This window comes from Brassica napus, chromosome A9, assembly GCF_020379485.1.
Source record: "Brassica napus cultivar Da-Ae chromosome A9, Da-Ae, whole genome shotgun sequence".
Lineage (NCBI taxonomy): Eukaryota > Viridiplantae > Streptophyta > Magnoliopsida > Brassicales > Brassicaceae > Brassica > Brassica napus.
The window spans coordinates 15,166,765-15,182,819 of record NC_063442.1 but is presented as its reverse complement, the minus strand read 5'-3'; the positions used below and the strand labels follow the sequence as shown (position 1 = coordinate 15,182,819).

At 33.2% G+C, this 16,055-nt stretch overlaps 3 protein-coding genes and 1 non-coding gene across 6 annotated transcripts; 1 reads left to right on the top strand and 3 right to left on the bottom strand.

The window, feature by feature from the left end:
- Nucleotides 1-5,171: 5,171 nt before the first annotated feature.
- Nucleotides 5,172-6,562, bottom strand: LOC111200701 (uncharacterized protein At1g65710-like). The gene is made up of 2 exons (XM_022691984.2): nucleotides 6,557-6,562; nucleotides 5,172-5,852 (listed from the first exon to the last, which is right to left on the bottom strand). The coding sequence occupies exons 1-2, from the start codon at nucleotides 6,560-6,562 to the stop codon at nucleotides 5,172-5,174; spliced, it is 687 nt and encodes a 228-aa protein (XP_022547705.2).
- A 1,585-nt stretch (nucleotides 6,563-8,147) lies between these two features.
- LOC106432056 (lipid phosphate phosphatase 1) lies at nucleotides 8,148-9,944 on the top strand. Of its 3 annotated transcripts, none has more exons than XM_013872900.3 (3): nucleotides 8,218-8,488; nucleotides 8,593-8,790; nucleotides 8,886-9,944. In XM_013872900.3, the coding sequence occupies exons 2-3, from the start codon at nucleotides 8,728-8,730 to the stop codon at nucleotides 9,804-9,806; spliced, it is 984 nt and encodes a 327-aa protein (XP_013728354.2). In that variant the 5' UTR covers nucleotides 8,218-8,488; nucleotides 8,593-8,727; the 3' UTR covers nucleotides 9,807-9,944. The 3 variants fall into 3 exon arrangements, with proteins under 3 accessions (XP_013728355.2, XP_013728354.2, XP_013728353.2); XM_013872899.3 differs by having other exon boundaries at nucleotides 8,588-8,790; XM_013872901.3 differs by lacking the exon at nucleotides 8,593-8,790 and having other exon boundaries at nucleotides 8,148-8,488.
- A 181-nt stretch (nucleotides 9,945-10,125) lies between these two features.
- On the bottom strand, nucleotides 10,126-10,198 carry TRNAN-GUU. Its single transcript has one exon. It is a non-coding gene; the product is annotated as a tRNA-Asn (tRNA).
- A 436-nt stretch (nucleotides 10,199-10,634) lies between these two features.
- LOC106432023 (E3 ubiquitin-protein ligase RHA2B) lies at nucleotides 10,635-11,500 on the bottom strand. Its single transcript, XM_013872863.3, has one exon. It carries the CDS (start codon nucleotides 11,412-11,414, stop codon nucleotides 10,968-10,970), a length of 447 nt encoding a protein of 148 aa, XP_013728317.1. The 5' UTR covers nucleotides 11,415-11,500; the 3' UTR covers nucleotides 10,635-10,967.
- Nucleotides 11,501-16,055: the final 4,555 nt, after the last annotated feature.

The following is a 16,055-nucleotide window of genomic DNA, read 5'->3' as shown; positions in this document are numbered from 1 at the left end:
CATTATTTAGAAATTATACTATTTAAATAAAATGTACTGTGACACCTAAGATTATTTTATAATTTAAATAATATTTTTAATTTTAGATATTTCATGTTTACTATAACAAAATCTTATAACTTTTTAATACTCATTGATTAAATAATTAATTAATTTCAATTTTTGTGATATTATAAATAAAGATTCGTTCACTTTAATTATTAAAATTTTAAAAATAATTCTGAAATATTATTTATGGAGTTTAATAATTAAAAATAAAATAAATGTCATCTAACATCACAACATGCTAAAATTATTAAACAAATGTAATACATTTATATAAAAGTAAATTAGTTAAACTATTTTACAAATTGACAACTGTATTATTTTTAAGTGCCTAAACATAAAAAAAAACATTATATTTTTGTTTAAAAATCTTTCTGTATTGTGAAAACAATAATCAAAATCTAGTTTACCCCATAAGACATATACATCAGCTAATTAGGGCCATTGTCGTCTTGGTGCTAGTATCCACCAAATAAACTAACTGCAAACAATTGTGGCCAACTATGAGCGTTGAATTGTTCCCTTTTTCCTGTAAAGTATACTTTCGGTCAAAAAAGGTAGATACCAAAAAAAATATAAACACATGAAAATTATGAATTAACACCAAACAAAATGTTCTTTTTCAAAATGTTTGGCAAATTGCAAAAGTACGGGGCTTATACTTGAGTTTGAAGATTATTAAAGCTTAGCATATTGCAAATTTCTAGTCAGGAATCGAAACAACCTGCGTCACACATTGTTTGACGGCAGGCATACTGATTGGCTCCACGCTGGCTCTGTAGACGAAAGAGGTGGCCTAATCCTCTGCGTCACCTCCATTTCCATCCTATCCGTTGGATTCACTTATAAGCGATTCAAATTGCATCTAACGGCCATAGCTTTGGTGTCCCACACGGCTATAAAACGGAAACACTGCAATAACCATCAGTTACCTTTCACGACTTTTAGATTTAGGCCCATACTTTACGTTCACCTTCTGGGACGTTATGATATCATTATTATTTGTGGTCGCTGTTTCTCTTCCTTAATTAAAGGATTATTTTACTATACCATATAACTAGAAAAAAAGTGTTTGTGAGGAGCACATAATTCAAAAGAAAAAGTGGTAGGAGGAGGAAAAGAAAAAAGATTATATTTTAAAGAGGTAATAAAGAAACATTTTTTTAATAACAATAGGAGAGAAAAAGGTACGACTCCGTTTAGGAGTTTATAAAACGGAGGTCAAAGTAGCGTGTGAATAAGAGTCGCGTAAAAGCTCCAGGCGGCGCTCATGCAAGCAGCCCCTTTATTACAATACAGTTTACCAGTTTATAATGGTGCGGTGGGATAGATAAATATATCACTAACTAACTACTAAAAGTAAATAATCTAGTCTCTTACACTTTAATCCCATTTTTTGTTTATGCATTTTACTAATCCACGAGTGTTTTTCTTTCTTTTTAAAAAATAAATCAGCACTTAAGCTGAATTACATCAAAAATGGAAGATAATGATGATATGACATATTCTCTCTATTCTTAAAAATACTTTAATCCATATTCAAATAATCTATGTTATATATTTTACTTTTGTATTTAAAAGCTGATGTTTTAAAGCATGATTAATAATTTCTCTAATTTAAACATAAATTAAAATATAAAATATGAATAATGAAACTTTATTGATTAAACTGAAAATAATAAAAATATTTTTTAATATGTGTTAAAGCGTTAATTTTCGTATACAGAAGAGTATATGTTTTCAGATAAAATTGTGTTAATATAAATATATATATTTACAATTTTTAATAGTTATTAGATTTTTTTAAAATAATTGTATATATTCAAAATAATTGTGTTAATATAAATATATATATATTTTTACAATAATTGTGTTATTAGATTTTTTTTTAAATAATTGTATATATTCAATAATTGGAGAATAGCTTCTTTTTAATACTCTATGATACTTAAACAAATAAAATGATGTATGTATAATCAAAAATTTTATATATTTTTAATATGTGCAAAACACAAAATACATCATTTAACAACAAAGAAACTATTAAAGAGTAAAATAATAATAATAATAATAACAATAAGTGGATCATAAAATCATGTTAGAAGCCAGCATGTGTGTATATAACTTTTGTATATGGACTACATATATTAGAGATTTATAATACTGAAATTAATTTATGAAGTTGGATGGGTGTTGGTTTGTTAAGCAAACCAAAGCTTGCAAGTAATACCAAACTTGATTTAATTATAACCAACTCCAACAGATTACTTTTGATTCCCCAAACTATTTTTTTCTTAACAACTTGAACTGCGCATAAATCTTCCATGTCATCATTTTCTTTTTGCAGTTTCAGTCAAACTTTAATTTATTGTTTGATTTCTTTGTTTCCTACCGGGTTAATTAACTCTCATGTTATAACAACTAGAAATTTTGCCCGGGCTACGCCCGGGTTTATGCAAATATCATTATATTTAATACATATATATTACACATATATCTAAATGAGAATATAAATATTAGTTTGTTTTAAGTATGAGTGAAACACATTTTTTTTTACTATCTGAATATGTATGGAATGGTGAAAATATGTAAAATTGATAAATAATTTGATAAAACTTATTTTAAATCACTAAACTTGCATTTTTTACTTAGCTCCTATATTTTTTAAATATTCCAATTTATTTTGTGTGGAAAGATTTTTTATTGAAAAAAAAATTGTTTAAAATGTCAGTATTAAAACTAAATTGTAGATAATTTATATTTAACTAAATATATAATCTAAATTAATAACTATTTTAAAGAATATTCTAATTTTTATTATGCTGGTACGTAGCAAGGAATAATATATATTAAACCAAAATGCATGACTCTTATTTAGTTCTTAACAGTAACATCTACAAATGATAAGAGTAAAATATAAATAGTTGTAAATTTAAATTATACATGAATAAATGTATTATGTTCTTTCTGTTTGTATTTCTTGATGTTTTGTATTTATGCACATAAATTAAAAAACATTTAGTTTGTTTCTCTATATATTTTATAATAAGAACACCTTCACTATCTATCTAATCGCAACTCAACCATCAGAATATAATATATATATATATTAGGAAATATTAAAAACCATCATAAAAATAATAAATTTCATATTAAAAATTAAAAACGGTATATAGTTTGAAAAAATATCTCTAAAACCTCATCTATTAGAAAATGGAGAAAGTAATTTTTATTGTATATATGAATAATTTCAGTTTAAATATTATATGAGGGCTCAAGAAAATACATACACTTAATCCTTAAAAATTGGTTATGAAAATGTATATTTCTAAGTGGCTTTATGAAGTTTTTTAACATTGAACTTAGTGAATATAATCAACACTTGGAATTATATTCAGTCGTATATGTAATGTAAATCGTATTGTATACAACTATCTTTTAAGAACCCATTAGAAATTTATTTTTTATATACATAACGTACTGCTACTTCAGCTAAGCTTTGAATAACTAATTTTAATTTGAAATTATCGTTCCATCTCTATATTTGTATTTTACTAAGCGCACCATTTTGGCAATGAAAACAAAACACACCAAACAGAATCCTCAGGAACACACAAACCGTAGAAACTTTTTTAATCTTCCCATTACAAATATTCTTTTAGTTTCCTTCTTACATTGTCGTCACCACTTCCAACTCTTGTGTCTTACTTCTTCTGTGGTGTATGAATCTTGTGACTTACTTCTTTTCAGGTGTTTAAGACATTCCTTTCATGGTCAACGGTTGGAGTCAAACATACAAATATTAGTATACAGTTGAACAACCATTTCCGCTTACCCAAAACTAATTCAATACCTTATCTACCCAACACTGATTTGTCTCCAGAGCCGCATTACAACTTCTACTCCACAGCTTGGACCTTGAATCAGGCAAATAATGATAATCGAATTTGACATCAAGTTCTGGTGACATTATCCCCTCCAAATTTATTCAATACTCAATAATGTGTACATTAAGAAAAGATTAATGTGCATACACATGCGATTTCAAAGAAAAATAAATTACCAGGTTTGTCTTCCTACTCTGCTGCTCGAGCTATTACAGCCACCTCCTGTCATAAACCCATTTTCAGCAGTCTTCTTTGAACCACCTTCAGAGACACATTGACCATTGAGATGAATCAAAATTGAGTACATTACTCTAGTTTGCAGGAAAAGCTTTTTGTAACCATGTATATTTAGTAGTAGTGGAGAAGCAATATAATCTCCAAATGGTGCAGAAGTGTAGGAAACTACACGTTCACATAACAATAGAATCAGTCGGTGGCAAGCAAATAAATAAGTGGGAGGTAAAAGTTATTCATGAAGGATAAATCTATGTTCAAGATCTCAAATGCTCAAACATCCTTGACAAATCAAACAATTGCGTCAAAAAGAGAAGAATTGTGTATCAGTACCTTTCGTTCCTCTATCAAAGCTCATCTGTCCCTAAAATATTATCACCAAGTAAGCCAGTTTACACCTTTTGTTAGTAAGTTAAAACACATTCAAGATATTGAGCACAAATATATGCTTGACAGAGATTTAGAGATTATTAAACATACATTAACGTGGTAATCAAGAGATTATAGTTTTTTTCTCGGCTTAAGGGGTACCCTCTTCAGCATTGTAGAAACATGGTGAATAGTCTTTTTCAAGATAAGATTTGTTTCGCCAACTGCTATAAGACTTTTATTTGCTACACCATTTATCTATTGTATCATTAAGATCAAATATGCTTGTTGAAGTAAACTTTCAAGAGATAAGAATACATAAACTCGTGTAGCTGTCATACCAATTCTCTCGTGTTGGTGCGAAGAACATCTGTATAAAAAATGGTTTTCAATAGAATTAGAGTAAGAAGATTACAACAATGCCAGATTCACTGCTCAATTAAAAAAGATGAGAGCTTTGCAAAACTTATCTAAATCTCTTTTATGGACCACACCTTCAGGTTCGAACACGTGTAGGCGACACTTTTGCAGATTTCTGTAAAAATGGAATCTCGAACCAGTTAAGAAGGTTGACATAAGAGAAATCAATTTACCATCAGGATCGAAAATTCTGGAAAAGAATTAAAGCTTTAACCTTTAGGAGTGGTTGATAACTCTCGCCGGAGACTGAGCTCTAGGAGACGCCGCTCTTGCAGGCGACTGAGACCTTGGAGACGCCACGTTTCTCTTGACAGCAACCCTTTTAATAGACGCATCTGCGTTGTTGTTGCTGCTTCTCTTCTCTTTATCCGTTGCAGGAACCGAAACGAACTTGGCAGGTATATTGTTGTTGTTACTCGAATTTACAGAACTGCCAATGCCGTTATCAGGGTTCGTCGTCTCCGATCTTCTCTCTGGAGATCTGCTTACTCGTCTGCTACCGCTTCCTCTCTCCGTACTCCCCGATCGGTAGCTCTTCGAGTCCTCCCTCTCCCTGCTAGGAGTCCGTCTCTTCCGCTCCCGACGCTGCTCGGAGTCCGTCTCTTCCGCTCCCGACGCGACTCTCCGCCGCCGCGCTGCTGCTGATGAATCCGCCGCTCGGCTTCTTCTTCCTCTCCTCTGTCTTCCGCAACGGCTTTGTCTGCGTCGCCGTTCTTGTCGAAGTCGAAGCTCCTCTTGGATACAGAATACCTCTTGGTTTTCGTCGTCTTCGTCGTCTTGGATCCGCCGCTCTGGCTTAGTCTTCGTCGTCTTGGATCGCTCGTGGCTCCTCCGGTGTTTGATCACGAACACTTCTTTCCTCGGGTTGTTATTCTCTTGTATGGTCTCTGCTTCGTTCTTGGGTGCTCAGAATGAATAGGCTCGGGAAAATCATGCCTCGACTAAAGCAGGTATGACATGGAAAAATAGAGCATTCTTATTGGATGAATTAATTTGAGGACGTGGCAACCTCACCATTGAGTATATGCTGCTTTTAGTATTGTGATATTAACATGTCCTGATTTTATGTAATCACTGTGTGAAGGAGATTGCGACATTTTTAAAAGAGAAATATAGATAACCATATTTTCATGAGAAAAGTAAGTAACGTACCCTTTAAAACTAATGTTTCCATTAAATTTCATTAACATTTTTAACCTTCAAACTGATATTTTTATCACAAAAAACCTCCAAAATAAAAAAATAACCAGTAGTACATGTAAAAAGATGATGTGTCAGTTTTTTTTTAAAAAATATTTAATTAATAAAATAAACGAATAATTAAATAAAATTCAGAATTTTTGTAAAAAAAATTAGAAATTTATATAAAATTAAACAAACATTCATTTTTTTAAAAAAGTTCATAAAACTAAATAAAGATTTTAGAAAATTAAAAAAATTAACTAAAATTTCAAAAAAAAATAAATAAGACCAAATAAAAATACAGAAAAACTAAAAAAATTCATAAATTTCAAAAAAAAATTCAAAATTCAAAACTTCAATTTTTTTTTGCCATTTTTAACGTTGATGTCGGAAACTATCATTGGATATATGCCAAAAACCGTCATTGTTAGTGCTTAAGTGAAAAACCATCATTCTCATAAGTGATATATTTGAAATTGTTATTGTAAAGGATGATATGATATTTTTTCATAAAAATCCTGTAATTTATAATAAAAATAATTTGATTTTTGTTTTTTTTTGTTTTTTTTTTTATTTTTTAAAAAATTTATAAATTTTTATTTAGTTTTCTGTATTTTAATTTCATCTTATTTATTTATTGAATTTTTAGTTATTTTTATTTAATTTTAAAAAATATTTATTTAATTTTCTGAACATTTTTTAAAGAAGAATTGAATGTTTAATTTTCTGAGTTTTTATCAAATTTTCTGGTTTTTATTTAATTTTCAGAATTTTTATTTATTTTTATTTACTTAATTAATTAAATAGTTATATTTTTGAAAAAATAAACTGATACATTATTTTTTTTACCTTTACAACCGCTCAACTTTTTATTTTGGAAGTTTTTGTAATACAAATGTCAATTTAAAAGTTAAAAGTGTGAGTGAAATTTTTTTAAAAGTTTAAAGTGATAGTAACTGATATTTGAAAGTTTTTTTAATGCGATTTTCCCAATTCTCGTATATGCATCCGAAAGAGGTTGTTTTGACAATGATGTCAGGTCTGAAATGCCAAAAATGGTAGATATGTTTTTGCATTTCTTAAGGAAAATGATCGTATATACTAGTATACACATACAGATTCACTAGTTCGTGGAGGGTCCACCACGTTTTCATGTACATCGAATTTTTTTTTAAAAAATACTTATCCATCTCATATTACAATAAGCACTCTGAGGCGTAAGGATCGCATTGAAGACACATCGTGGAGACACCAATCAATGGAATTAAAGGCAGATCCGTTTTTCTGCTGAAGGTATCAGGAATGTCATCTGAGTTTAGAGAAGACGACCGTTGGACCCTAATTCCTGTGCCCGACTTCTTTCTCTCAATTTAACTGAAGCCCAGTAACGAAACCTAAGCCCAACACGGATCTATTAAAATTTAAGTGATAAAGCATATTTTATAAAAAATGGACACGTGTCAGCTTTTCAGAGAGCGAGTTTCTAGGTGGATGGCCTAGGAGAAAGTCAGACAATTTTATATATATATAGAGAGATCGATCTGATTTATATTCGTATTCATCTTAAAACAATCAGAAATCGGATATGTGATATCTTGAATATAATAATACCAGTTAAAAGGATACTGAATCAGAATTTTCCTATTGGTGATTTGTGAAAGATTCTCGTTTCGTTTATAGAAAATATGCTGTTAGGTTCGAGTGTGATTGATGTGATATTTGGATATTAACAAGTCCAAAAAAAACCATTTCGTATTTTTGAACAAGGAGAAAGCTGTCCTGCAAAATTACAATGCAAAGAAGAAAAGGCCCGTATGTAGGTAGGGCTGTTATAAAGCCCACATAGATAGATATTTACAAAACCGGTTTTAATATGTAAGACACATCATCGTTTGAACTTTCCTAAAAAAGTAGGACCCACGCGGCGTGAAGGAGAAGGCCAAACTAGACCGGTGATAAGTCAATCGTCAACTACAAAACCGGTTGACGTGGCATTCAATCTGACGCATCGAGGAAGAGGAAGTTTTAATATGTCGACAAACCGTCAACTGGAGGGAGAGACACGACAAACACTTCTTTTGAAGTTTCCAACAAATCAGGTTTGCGACATTGAAAGACAAACGCGTCTTCTTCACCCATTCCCTCTTCTTCTTCTGTATATTATCCACAGTTTATGTTTCTCTCTCGGTGGTTCATAATCATAAAGAACATTGCTTAATTCTTCGTGGCGTCGTCTGTTTTACTCTTTGACTTCAGTCCACACTGCTTGCAAGATTCGATCTCTCTGCCTCATTATTCCGATGGTCTTTGGATCGTTCTTCTCTTCTCTCAAGTTCTGGGGAAATTCTCAGGTAACCATAACTGACTCGTTTCTATGTTCCACTTCCTCCAAATTATTGTATTCAATTTTTAAAATATAAATGTTTTACAAAAAAATGTTTCTAAAATAGGACAGCGATGAATCATACAGACAGAACTGGCTGGATCTGTTGTCGTGGTAATAACAAAATAATAATATACTAATCAGAAACTGCGCTTCACAATCAAACTTCTATGTTCTGATTTGGTCAACGATTAACGCATATTGAGAATGAATTGCATTCCGTTACTACGCTCATCCAAATCAGAGACTTCAAACCCTATAAACCTCCAAGTAGTATTATATTCATACATACATCCTTTTGAATTTTGATCCATTTGCATTTCATGTCTCTGACTTGATTCTGATTCATGTGTGTTTTTGAGCAGGAACAAGAGCCGCAGAGAGGGAGGATGCAGGAGATAGATCTTGGTATCCACACAATAAGGAGCCATGGAGTCGGCGTCGCCTCTAAACACAAACACGACTGGATTATACTCGTGATCTTGGTGGCCATCGAGATCGGTTTGCAGCTCATATCTCCTTTCTACAGATACGTTGGGAGAGACATGATGACTGATCTTAAATACCCTTTTAACGACAACACCGTTCCTGTCTGGTCAGTACCAATCTACGCTGTGCTGCTCCCGATCATAGTGTTCGTCTGTTTCTACATGAAGAGAACATGCGTGTACGATCTTCACCACAGCATTCTCGGGCTGCTCTTCACCGTCTTGATAACTGGTATCATCACTGACTCCATCAAGCTCGCCACGGGACGCCCTCGTCCTAACTTCTACTGGCGTTGCTTCCCTGACGGGAATGAGGTGTACAACGCGTTGGGTGGTGTGATATGCCATGGTAAACCAGGAGAGGTTAAAGAAGGTCACAAAAGCTTCCCGAGTGGACACACGTCTTGGTCTTTCGCGGGACTTGGCTACCTCTCGCTTTACTTGTCTGGTAAAGTCAAGGCCTTCAACAGAGAAGGGCATGTTGCTAAGCTCTGCCTTGTGTTCGCTCCTCTTCTCGCGGCTTGTCTCGTGGGGATATCGCGTGTGGATGACTACTGGCATCATTGGCAAGACGTATTTGCTGGAGCTCTTATTGGTCTCTTTGTGGCTGCCTTTTGTTACCGTCAGTTTTATCCTAATCCTTACCATGAAGAAGGGTGGGGTCCTTATGCTTATTTCAGAGCGGCGCAGGAGCGTGGACAAGCGCAGAATGGAGATGTGTTGAGGACAATGTCTTTGCAGGTGGAACCAACTTCTCTTGAAAACATGGAGTCTGGCACTTCATCTGTTCGAAGATGATTAGTTCCTCTTCTTTCTTCATTTGATTATTTGGTATTTTTCATTTTGGTCGTCGTGAGAGTGTGGATGAGGTAGTTGCATGTGTATTTTTTAACCTTTAACTAGTACTCTTACATTTGTATGTAAATCTATTCTTCATATCTTGGTTTTTGGCATTTTTTTTATAATCAGAGTCAGGAAGATGGCACCATATATCTATATTCCGATTATACATCTCTCCCTAACTCACAACAAAACGATAAAATTGGAAGTAGAGTACGAAGTAAGAAAAGAAAAAAGACATTCTTATTATAATGAAGGAGAGGCACAAACAAGATAGCGCTAAAGGAGGGGTCGAACCTCCGACCTTGTGGTTAACAGCCACACGCTCTAACCAACTGAGCTATTCCAGCTTTTTGACAATGGAGAACGGTAAAGTAGGTTTAAAATAAAATAAAATATACAGCCTTGTGATCTCTTAATTTGTTACCCTGTATATATTTGGGTTTCTTATGTTTCAGATCCCCTTGTAATATTGGACTGATCGTAATACAAGATGAAATAAGAGTTTCTAGTTGGGTTGTTTTTCTTCTTAGACACTAGTTCAATCTTCGGAGTTCCGACTAAATAAAGACCCACCCAGATGCCCCAGAGGCATTTGTTCTAAATAACCTAAAAAGCCATCAGAGGTTGTTTAGTGGGGTTTAAAACAGATCAATTATTGCCGCCACATTTGACACAACATTACTTTCATGAGGAGAAAATTTAAGTATAGACATGGTCACATGGCAAATGTTGATTCATTCATGTCATATCCAAATTTAAACCAATGGAGTGAAATGCAACAAGTTGATAAAAAATAGTACCACTAGTTTCTGTCTCTATGCTGGAAAATATTACAATTCCAGGGAGTATTGCAAGCTTTCGGATCTTCTAATTTTTGAACAACAGAACATTTCATACTAAAAATTTACAACAAAACCACTGCGAAAATTTGAAAACCAGAAGAACCTCTCCGATCTGAGAAATTCCTCGGAAAACAAAAAAAAAAGAAAGAAAATATATAAATAATAATCACACAAATAGCCCTAAAAAAAAGAAAAGAGGAGAAAGCAACGAGATCAAAAACACCCCCCAAACTCTTCATCTCTCTTTTCCTTTGTTCATAGTGAATGGAAAAATTTAACGAGATGCAGTAGTGACAAGAGGGATCGAATCACATCCTCCGTGGGGAATCAACGGAGATCTACACAAGGGGCAGTTGAAATTCAGATGCTGGATCCAACCTTCCAAGCACTGTTTGTGGAACACGTGTCTGCAATCCAGCTTCCTCACTTCTTCTCCGGTCTTGAGTGTAGACAAACACACGATGCAATCCGATGCTGCGGCGGCGGCGTTATCAGCGTAGAGGTATGACAAGAGCCGATTGAGTTTGAGCTGGTCGGCGAGGTTCGCGAGTCCGGAGTAAACGGAGGAGGCTGAAGCGTCTTCTTCGACGACGACAACGGAGGAGGAGGAGAAGCGGAGGAAGAAAGAGCGGAGGTGTTTGAAGAAAGTAGCGATGAGAGCGACGAGCATCAGAGGGATTGAATCGGAGGAAACGTCCGAGAGTTGACCTTGTAGTCCCATCTTCTTCTACAAGATTTGTGACTGTGTGTTGCTTCTGCTTGAATTTTTAGGGATTTGCTATTTTATTTTTCCACCGGCTCTCTCTTCCTTATATGGAGAATAGGAGAGGAGAGAGATGAAATTACACAGGCCACGTGTTGCGGGACCCTTCTCTTTGCTCTTTCTTAACCCTATCACCATCACTCCTTTTCACACTATTCATCCAATTAATTACTTTCATTTTTATAAAAATATATATGCCCAAATATTTCATTTTTTTCATTTTTATCCCCCAAATTTATGAAATTCGTAGGAAAAAGAAAGAAGGAAAGAAATCAAGTCAAAAGCATTTCATGCTTGAATTCACACAGAAGAGGATTTACGTAGAAAAAGCCACAATTTAAATCGTTCTAAATAGATGTTCAGTCCAAACCAATCTACATAGAAAAGAAAAACACTACTACTTCTCGCATCATTCGTAAGAAAGTTTGCTCGCATCTTCCTGGCTCTAGGGATCGTTCTTAAGAGATGTTCAGTCCAAACCAATCTACATAGAAAAGAAAAACACTAATACTTCTCACCTCTTTCGTAAGAAAGTTTCCTCAGCATATTCCTCGCTCTAGAGATATAGGAATGCTAAAATCGGAAAATTGATCTGGTAAAAAACGGAAAGAGACTAGCCGGGAAGCAAATATGGTCAGTTGACTGGATATCAATCATGTCAATCAAATCAGAGCAGTCTGTCTCTACCTGTATTGTGATCACTAGTAGTAACACACAAATAAGACATTGCCCAAAGAAATTCTTCTATTTTCGCAAAGAGAGCTGAAATATTTTTGTTAACATCTTTGAAGTCCAAAATGTTTTCTCATTTATTCCTTTTAGATCCATACGAGTCCACTAACCATAGTATGATTGATCCATGAAAAATAAATTTGGCCGATCGGGATCTGAGTGTCTAAAAGAAGCATATAATGCATCACGCTTCTTGTGATATGTAGAATTTCATGATTACACATTAACTCCAAAATTTCCATCATATGAAAACATAACATCACTACTTTCTCAATCTCCTGATATCAAATTATATTATTACTATTGGTCCTAGGTGTTTATTATTTCCTCTGTTTTTGTAATAGTTATTGTTCTGAACTTTAAAATTTATTTTATTTTTGGAGTCATTTTACACTTTTAATGTATTTTTATTAATTTTTTATTTTTATCAATATTTTTACTAGTTAATTATCAAATACAAACAAATTAATGCTTTTTATTGTAACTCGTTAATTATCAAATACAAACAAATTAATATGTTGGTCCTGTTCGTTTTAAAGACGTTTTGACTAGCGGCATCGGCCAGAAATTACACTATGATAGGGGAAAAAATCATTTATGTTAAAACTAAAACAATCGTAAACTGATAATCAGAGGCAGAAAATCAAAATTGTCGTTGTCGCTTATATTTTCAGCGTCGTATTTACTGGTTTTTATTTGCTAGCGACTGAATAAGTAAATTTTTTTTTTTGGATAACTCTGGTATCTGGGCAGTCACATTCCCAACTATCCCTTGAAAGGGGTCTAGCGCTCCAACGGAAGAGATGTTAAATCCGTTGTGGCCAATACTCGAACCCGGGTGACGGACAGTACAGCTGTACCTCCTTTACCACAAAGCTACGAGCGTTTGGTTCTGAATAAGTAAATTTGTTTTGTCTTGACTATGATGACTATGTTGTGTTTGCCTAACCGTAGAGATAATTTTGAATCGATGCCGCTTATCTCAGGATTGATAAAACGAACAAGGTTATTAAATAAAAATAAAATAAAATATGTAATATTTTGTGAAATTTTTTAAACTTCGTATAATATAATATGAAACATATGGAGTAAGATTTTTGTTTGGTACAAGTATTTATTAAGTTGTGATTAAATACAACGTCCAATCAACAGAGTTATTGAGTCACCCTAGTCTTGAATATCGATCAACTTTTTAAGAGTACTCCCATCCTCAACATGAAAAAGTTGTAATAGCGTCGACATTCGTTGGATTTTACACATTATTAATCCGAGATAGCTTAAGTAGTGTTTTAATTATTGTTTACAAACGGCTTCATTAAATAACTCACCATCTAGGGTTATATACTATTGATTTACTCAAGTATAGAACATTGGAGAATCGTTTTACAGAATATAAAAAGGAAGTGGGCGGTTTGAAATTATTCTTTAATTAACAACTGACAGTGATGCCCTTTTTCAAAAAAAAGAAAACTAACACGGAACCAACTAATTAATTATCCCTTATGGTTATTCTTTTAATTATATAAGAGTTCAGAGCTATTCGTTTATGGACTCGACTAAGATTTATTAGCACGATCCGCGCCTCGCTTATTGTCTCCCTCGTGATGCAAATATGCTTTGTAATGCTCCTTCATTCCAAGTATACACTTCGTGCTACCTATGAATGATCATAACTTTGTTTTTAAGAAACTAATTAAATTATAGTAATGATCATTACTATAATAATAAAACATAATTACAATAGAATAGAAAAGGGAGAGGTTTTAGGTGTCCCGCCGTCCGAAAAGATATGGAGATCGAGGGGCTCTTAAAATAGACACAAGTTGGGATTAAGATTATATCCAAACTATAAGTCATCGCATTAGCCAACCATTGACAACCACATCGACTCTCTTTTGACCTAATTATACCCCATTATTGGACCATCTCTCGATTTAACATCATAATTAGTAAGTAAAGCCTAATTACACTACTCCACATCTCGTCATCTTCATTCCATGGTTGTAATGGACTCTTGTGTTAATAGCGTGTGCGTGTCTAATCCATACTCACTGTTTATACGCATAAACCATAATAGCTAGATCTGTCGACTGGTGACAAAATAAAAGGTATAGATATGTCGACCGGAAACGAAACCATTTTGTTTTCTAAATGATTAAAATTTTAGTATGTAACTCATTCAGTTCTAACCACACAAGCATGGTCGAGTAGTACGACATATTTCGAAATATGATAAGCCTATCATGGGTTTGAAACCTACTAAATTCATATTTATCCGCTTGTGTAATAAAAAAATATGAATTTTTAATTGATATTGCGAGTAACTGGATTTGTCTGGCGCCTAATTGATATGTTTCCATAGAACTAGTCGGTTGGGGTTTGGTCTACGGATGCCTTGGATTATCAAAAGGAGAAAAAACTCACTTAGTTCTATGAAATTGTGGTATCAGTATTTTTTATTCCTAGGTTTCAAATACTTTAGTCTCTACCAAAACTTGTGTTCATTCTCTCTGGTGAACTGTTTAATTCACATCATCTTTTATCACCGATCAAAATGACATATAAAATTAATAAATAATATTTTTTTATGAAAAAAGCAAAATAGCTAGAAAAAAAGAAGGATGCCAATGTAAACAATTGACGTAGTAATTAAGCAAAATCCTAAATTTTAAAAGCTAAACATTAAACCCTAAACCTAAAAATCTAAATCTAAAACCCTAAACTCAAAACTTTAAAACCCTAAACCTAACCTTATATCGTAAGCCCTATAAACCTTAAACCCTAATGTCAGCGTTAACGTCTTTCTTTTTTTTCAGCCATTTTGTTTTTTTTTTTAAATTTTAATATTATTTTTATTAATCTTACATGACATTTTGATAAGTGATACGAGATAAGGTGAATTTGACAATCCACCATAGTGAACGGAAGTTTTTTCTTGAGTCTCAGTTTTCTCCCTCATGAGATTTTGCTAAATCTAAAACATTTTAAAAATGAAATAAACAATTCGATTCAAACATTATATGGGATCAAAAGCTAGGATTTGATTTGCCTACTCGCAGGTAACGTCAGGCTGATTGTGAATCTCATAGCATAAATTCTAATATGAATAATTTTGCAAAGTGTGTTTTGAATTTTAGGACATAACTCGAATATAATATACTAAAGTGGATTTGCAGAAAATTTGTGCTGAACACGCATGCTAAAACCTCTATTCGAAAACTCGCCGACTAGGGCCGTAAATTCGCCGCAAACACGTTGTTCGACCACAAAGTGCAGCGATTTGACGTTGTTCGGTCACTTAATCTGTGAAAAATAAAAAGTTTATCCTTTCTTATATTTGAAGTTCCAAAAATCACGTATTCTATTGTAAATCTGACATATGTTGATTAAAAATCATAAGAATAAGAAGAAAAAAGAAAAAAATCGTAAAAAATAAGAGAAGACAGGTCTGAAGTTTACTTGTTGAATGTTGAAGACGAAGACATTTATGTCTTTTAAACTTTATTAAACCTAAAAAAGAAGAAACAATCGAAAATGGACACTAGAACCTTCGAACTGAGGTTGGGCTCGCTTATCATAAAAGCACTAACCGCTAGACCACACATAATCATGATATTATTACACATATTTAGTTTATAACCCCTAAAACAATATTAAAACCCTAAAAGTTACACCCTGATTAATCCCCGTATAATTTCTGATTAATACATTCGGCGCTAGGTGCCACCGCACCGCACGCGCAGTGCCTAACAAGTTTCCGAACATGGGCTAAAACTATCTCCAATAGTTCACTCTATTTTTTATTCTAAAATATAGTAACTTTATAATAGAGTTTGAATTTGCTATAATGGTACTCTATTTTAAAGT

Excerpts from the sequence above, each read along its gene's own strand:
- LOC106432056 (XM_013872900.3), top strand. The coding sequence starts at position 8,728 with ATGAATTGCATTCCGTTACTACGCTCATCCAAATCAGAGACTTCAAAC. Across the intron at positions 8,791-8,885 it reads CAAACCCTATAAACCTCCAA|GAACAAGAGCCGCAGAGAGG; the intron begins GTAGTATTATAT and ends GTTTTTGAGCAG.
- LOC106432023 (XM_013872863.3), bottom strand. The coding sequence starts at position 11,414 with ATGGGACTACAAGGTCAACTCTCGGACGTTTCCTCCGATTCAATCCCT.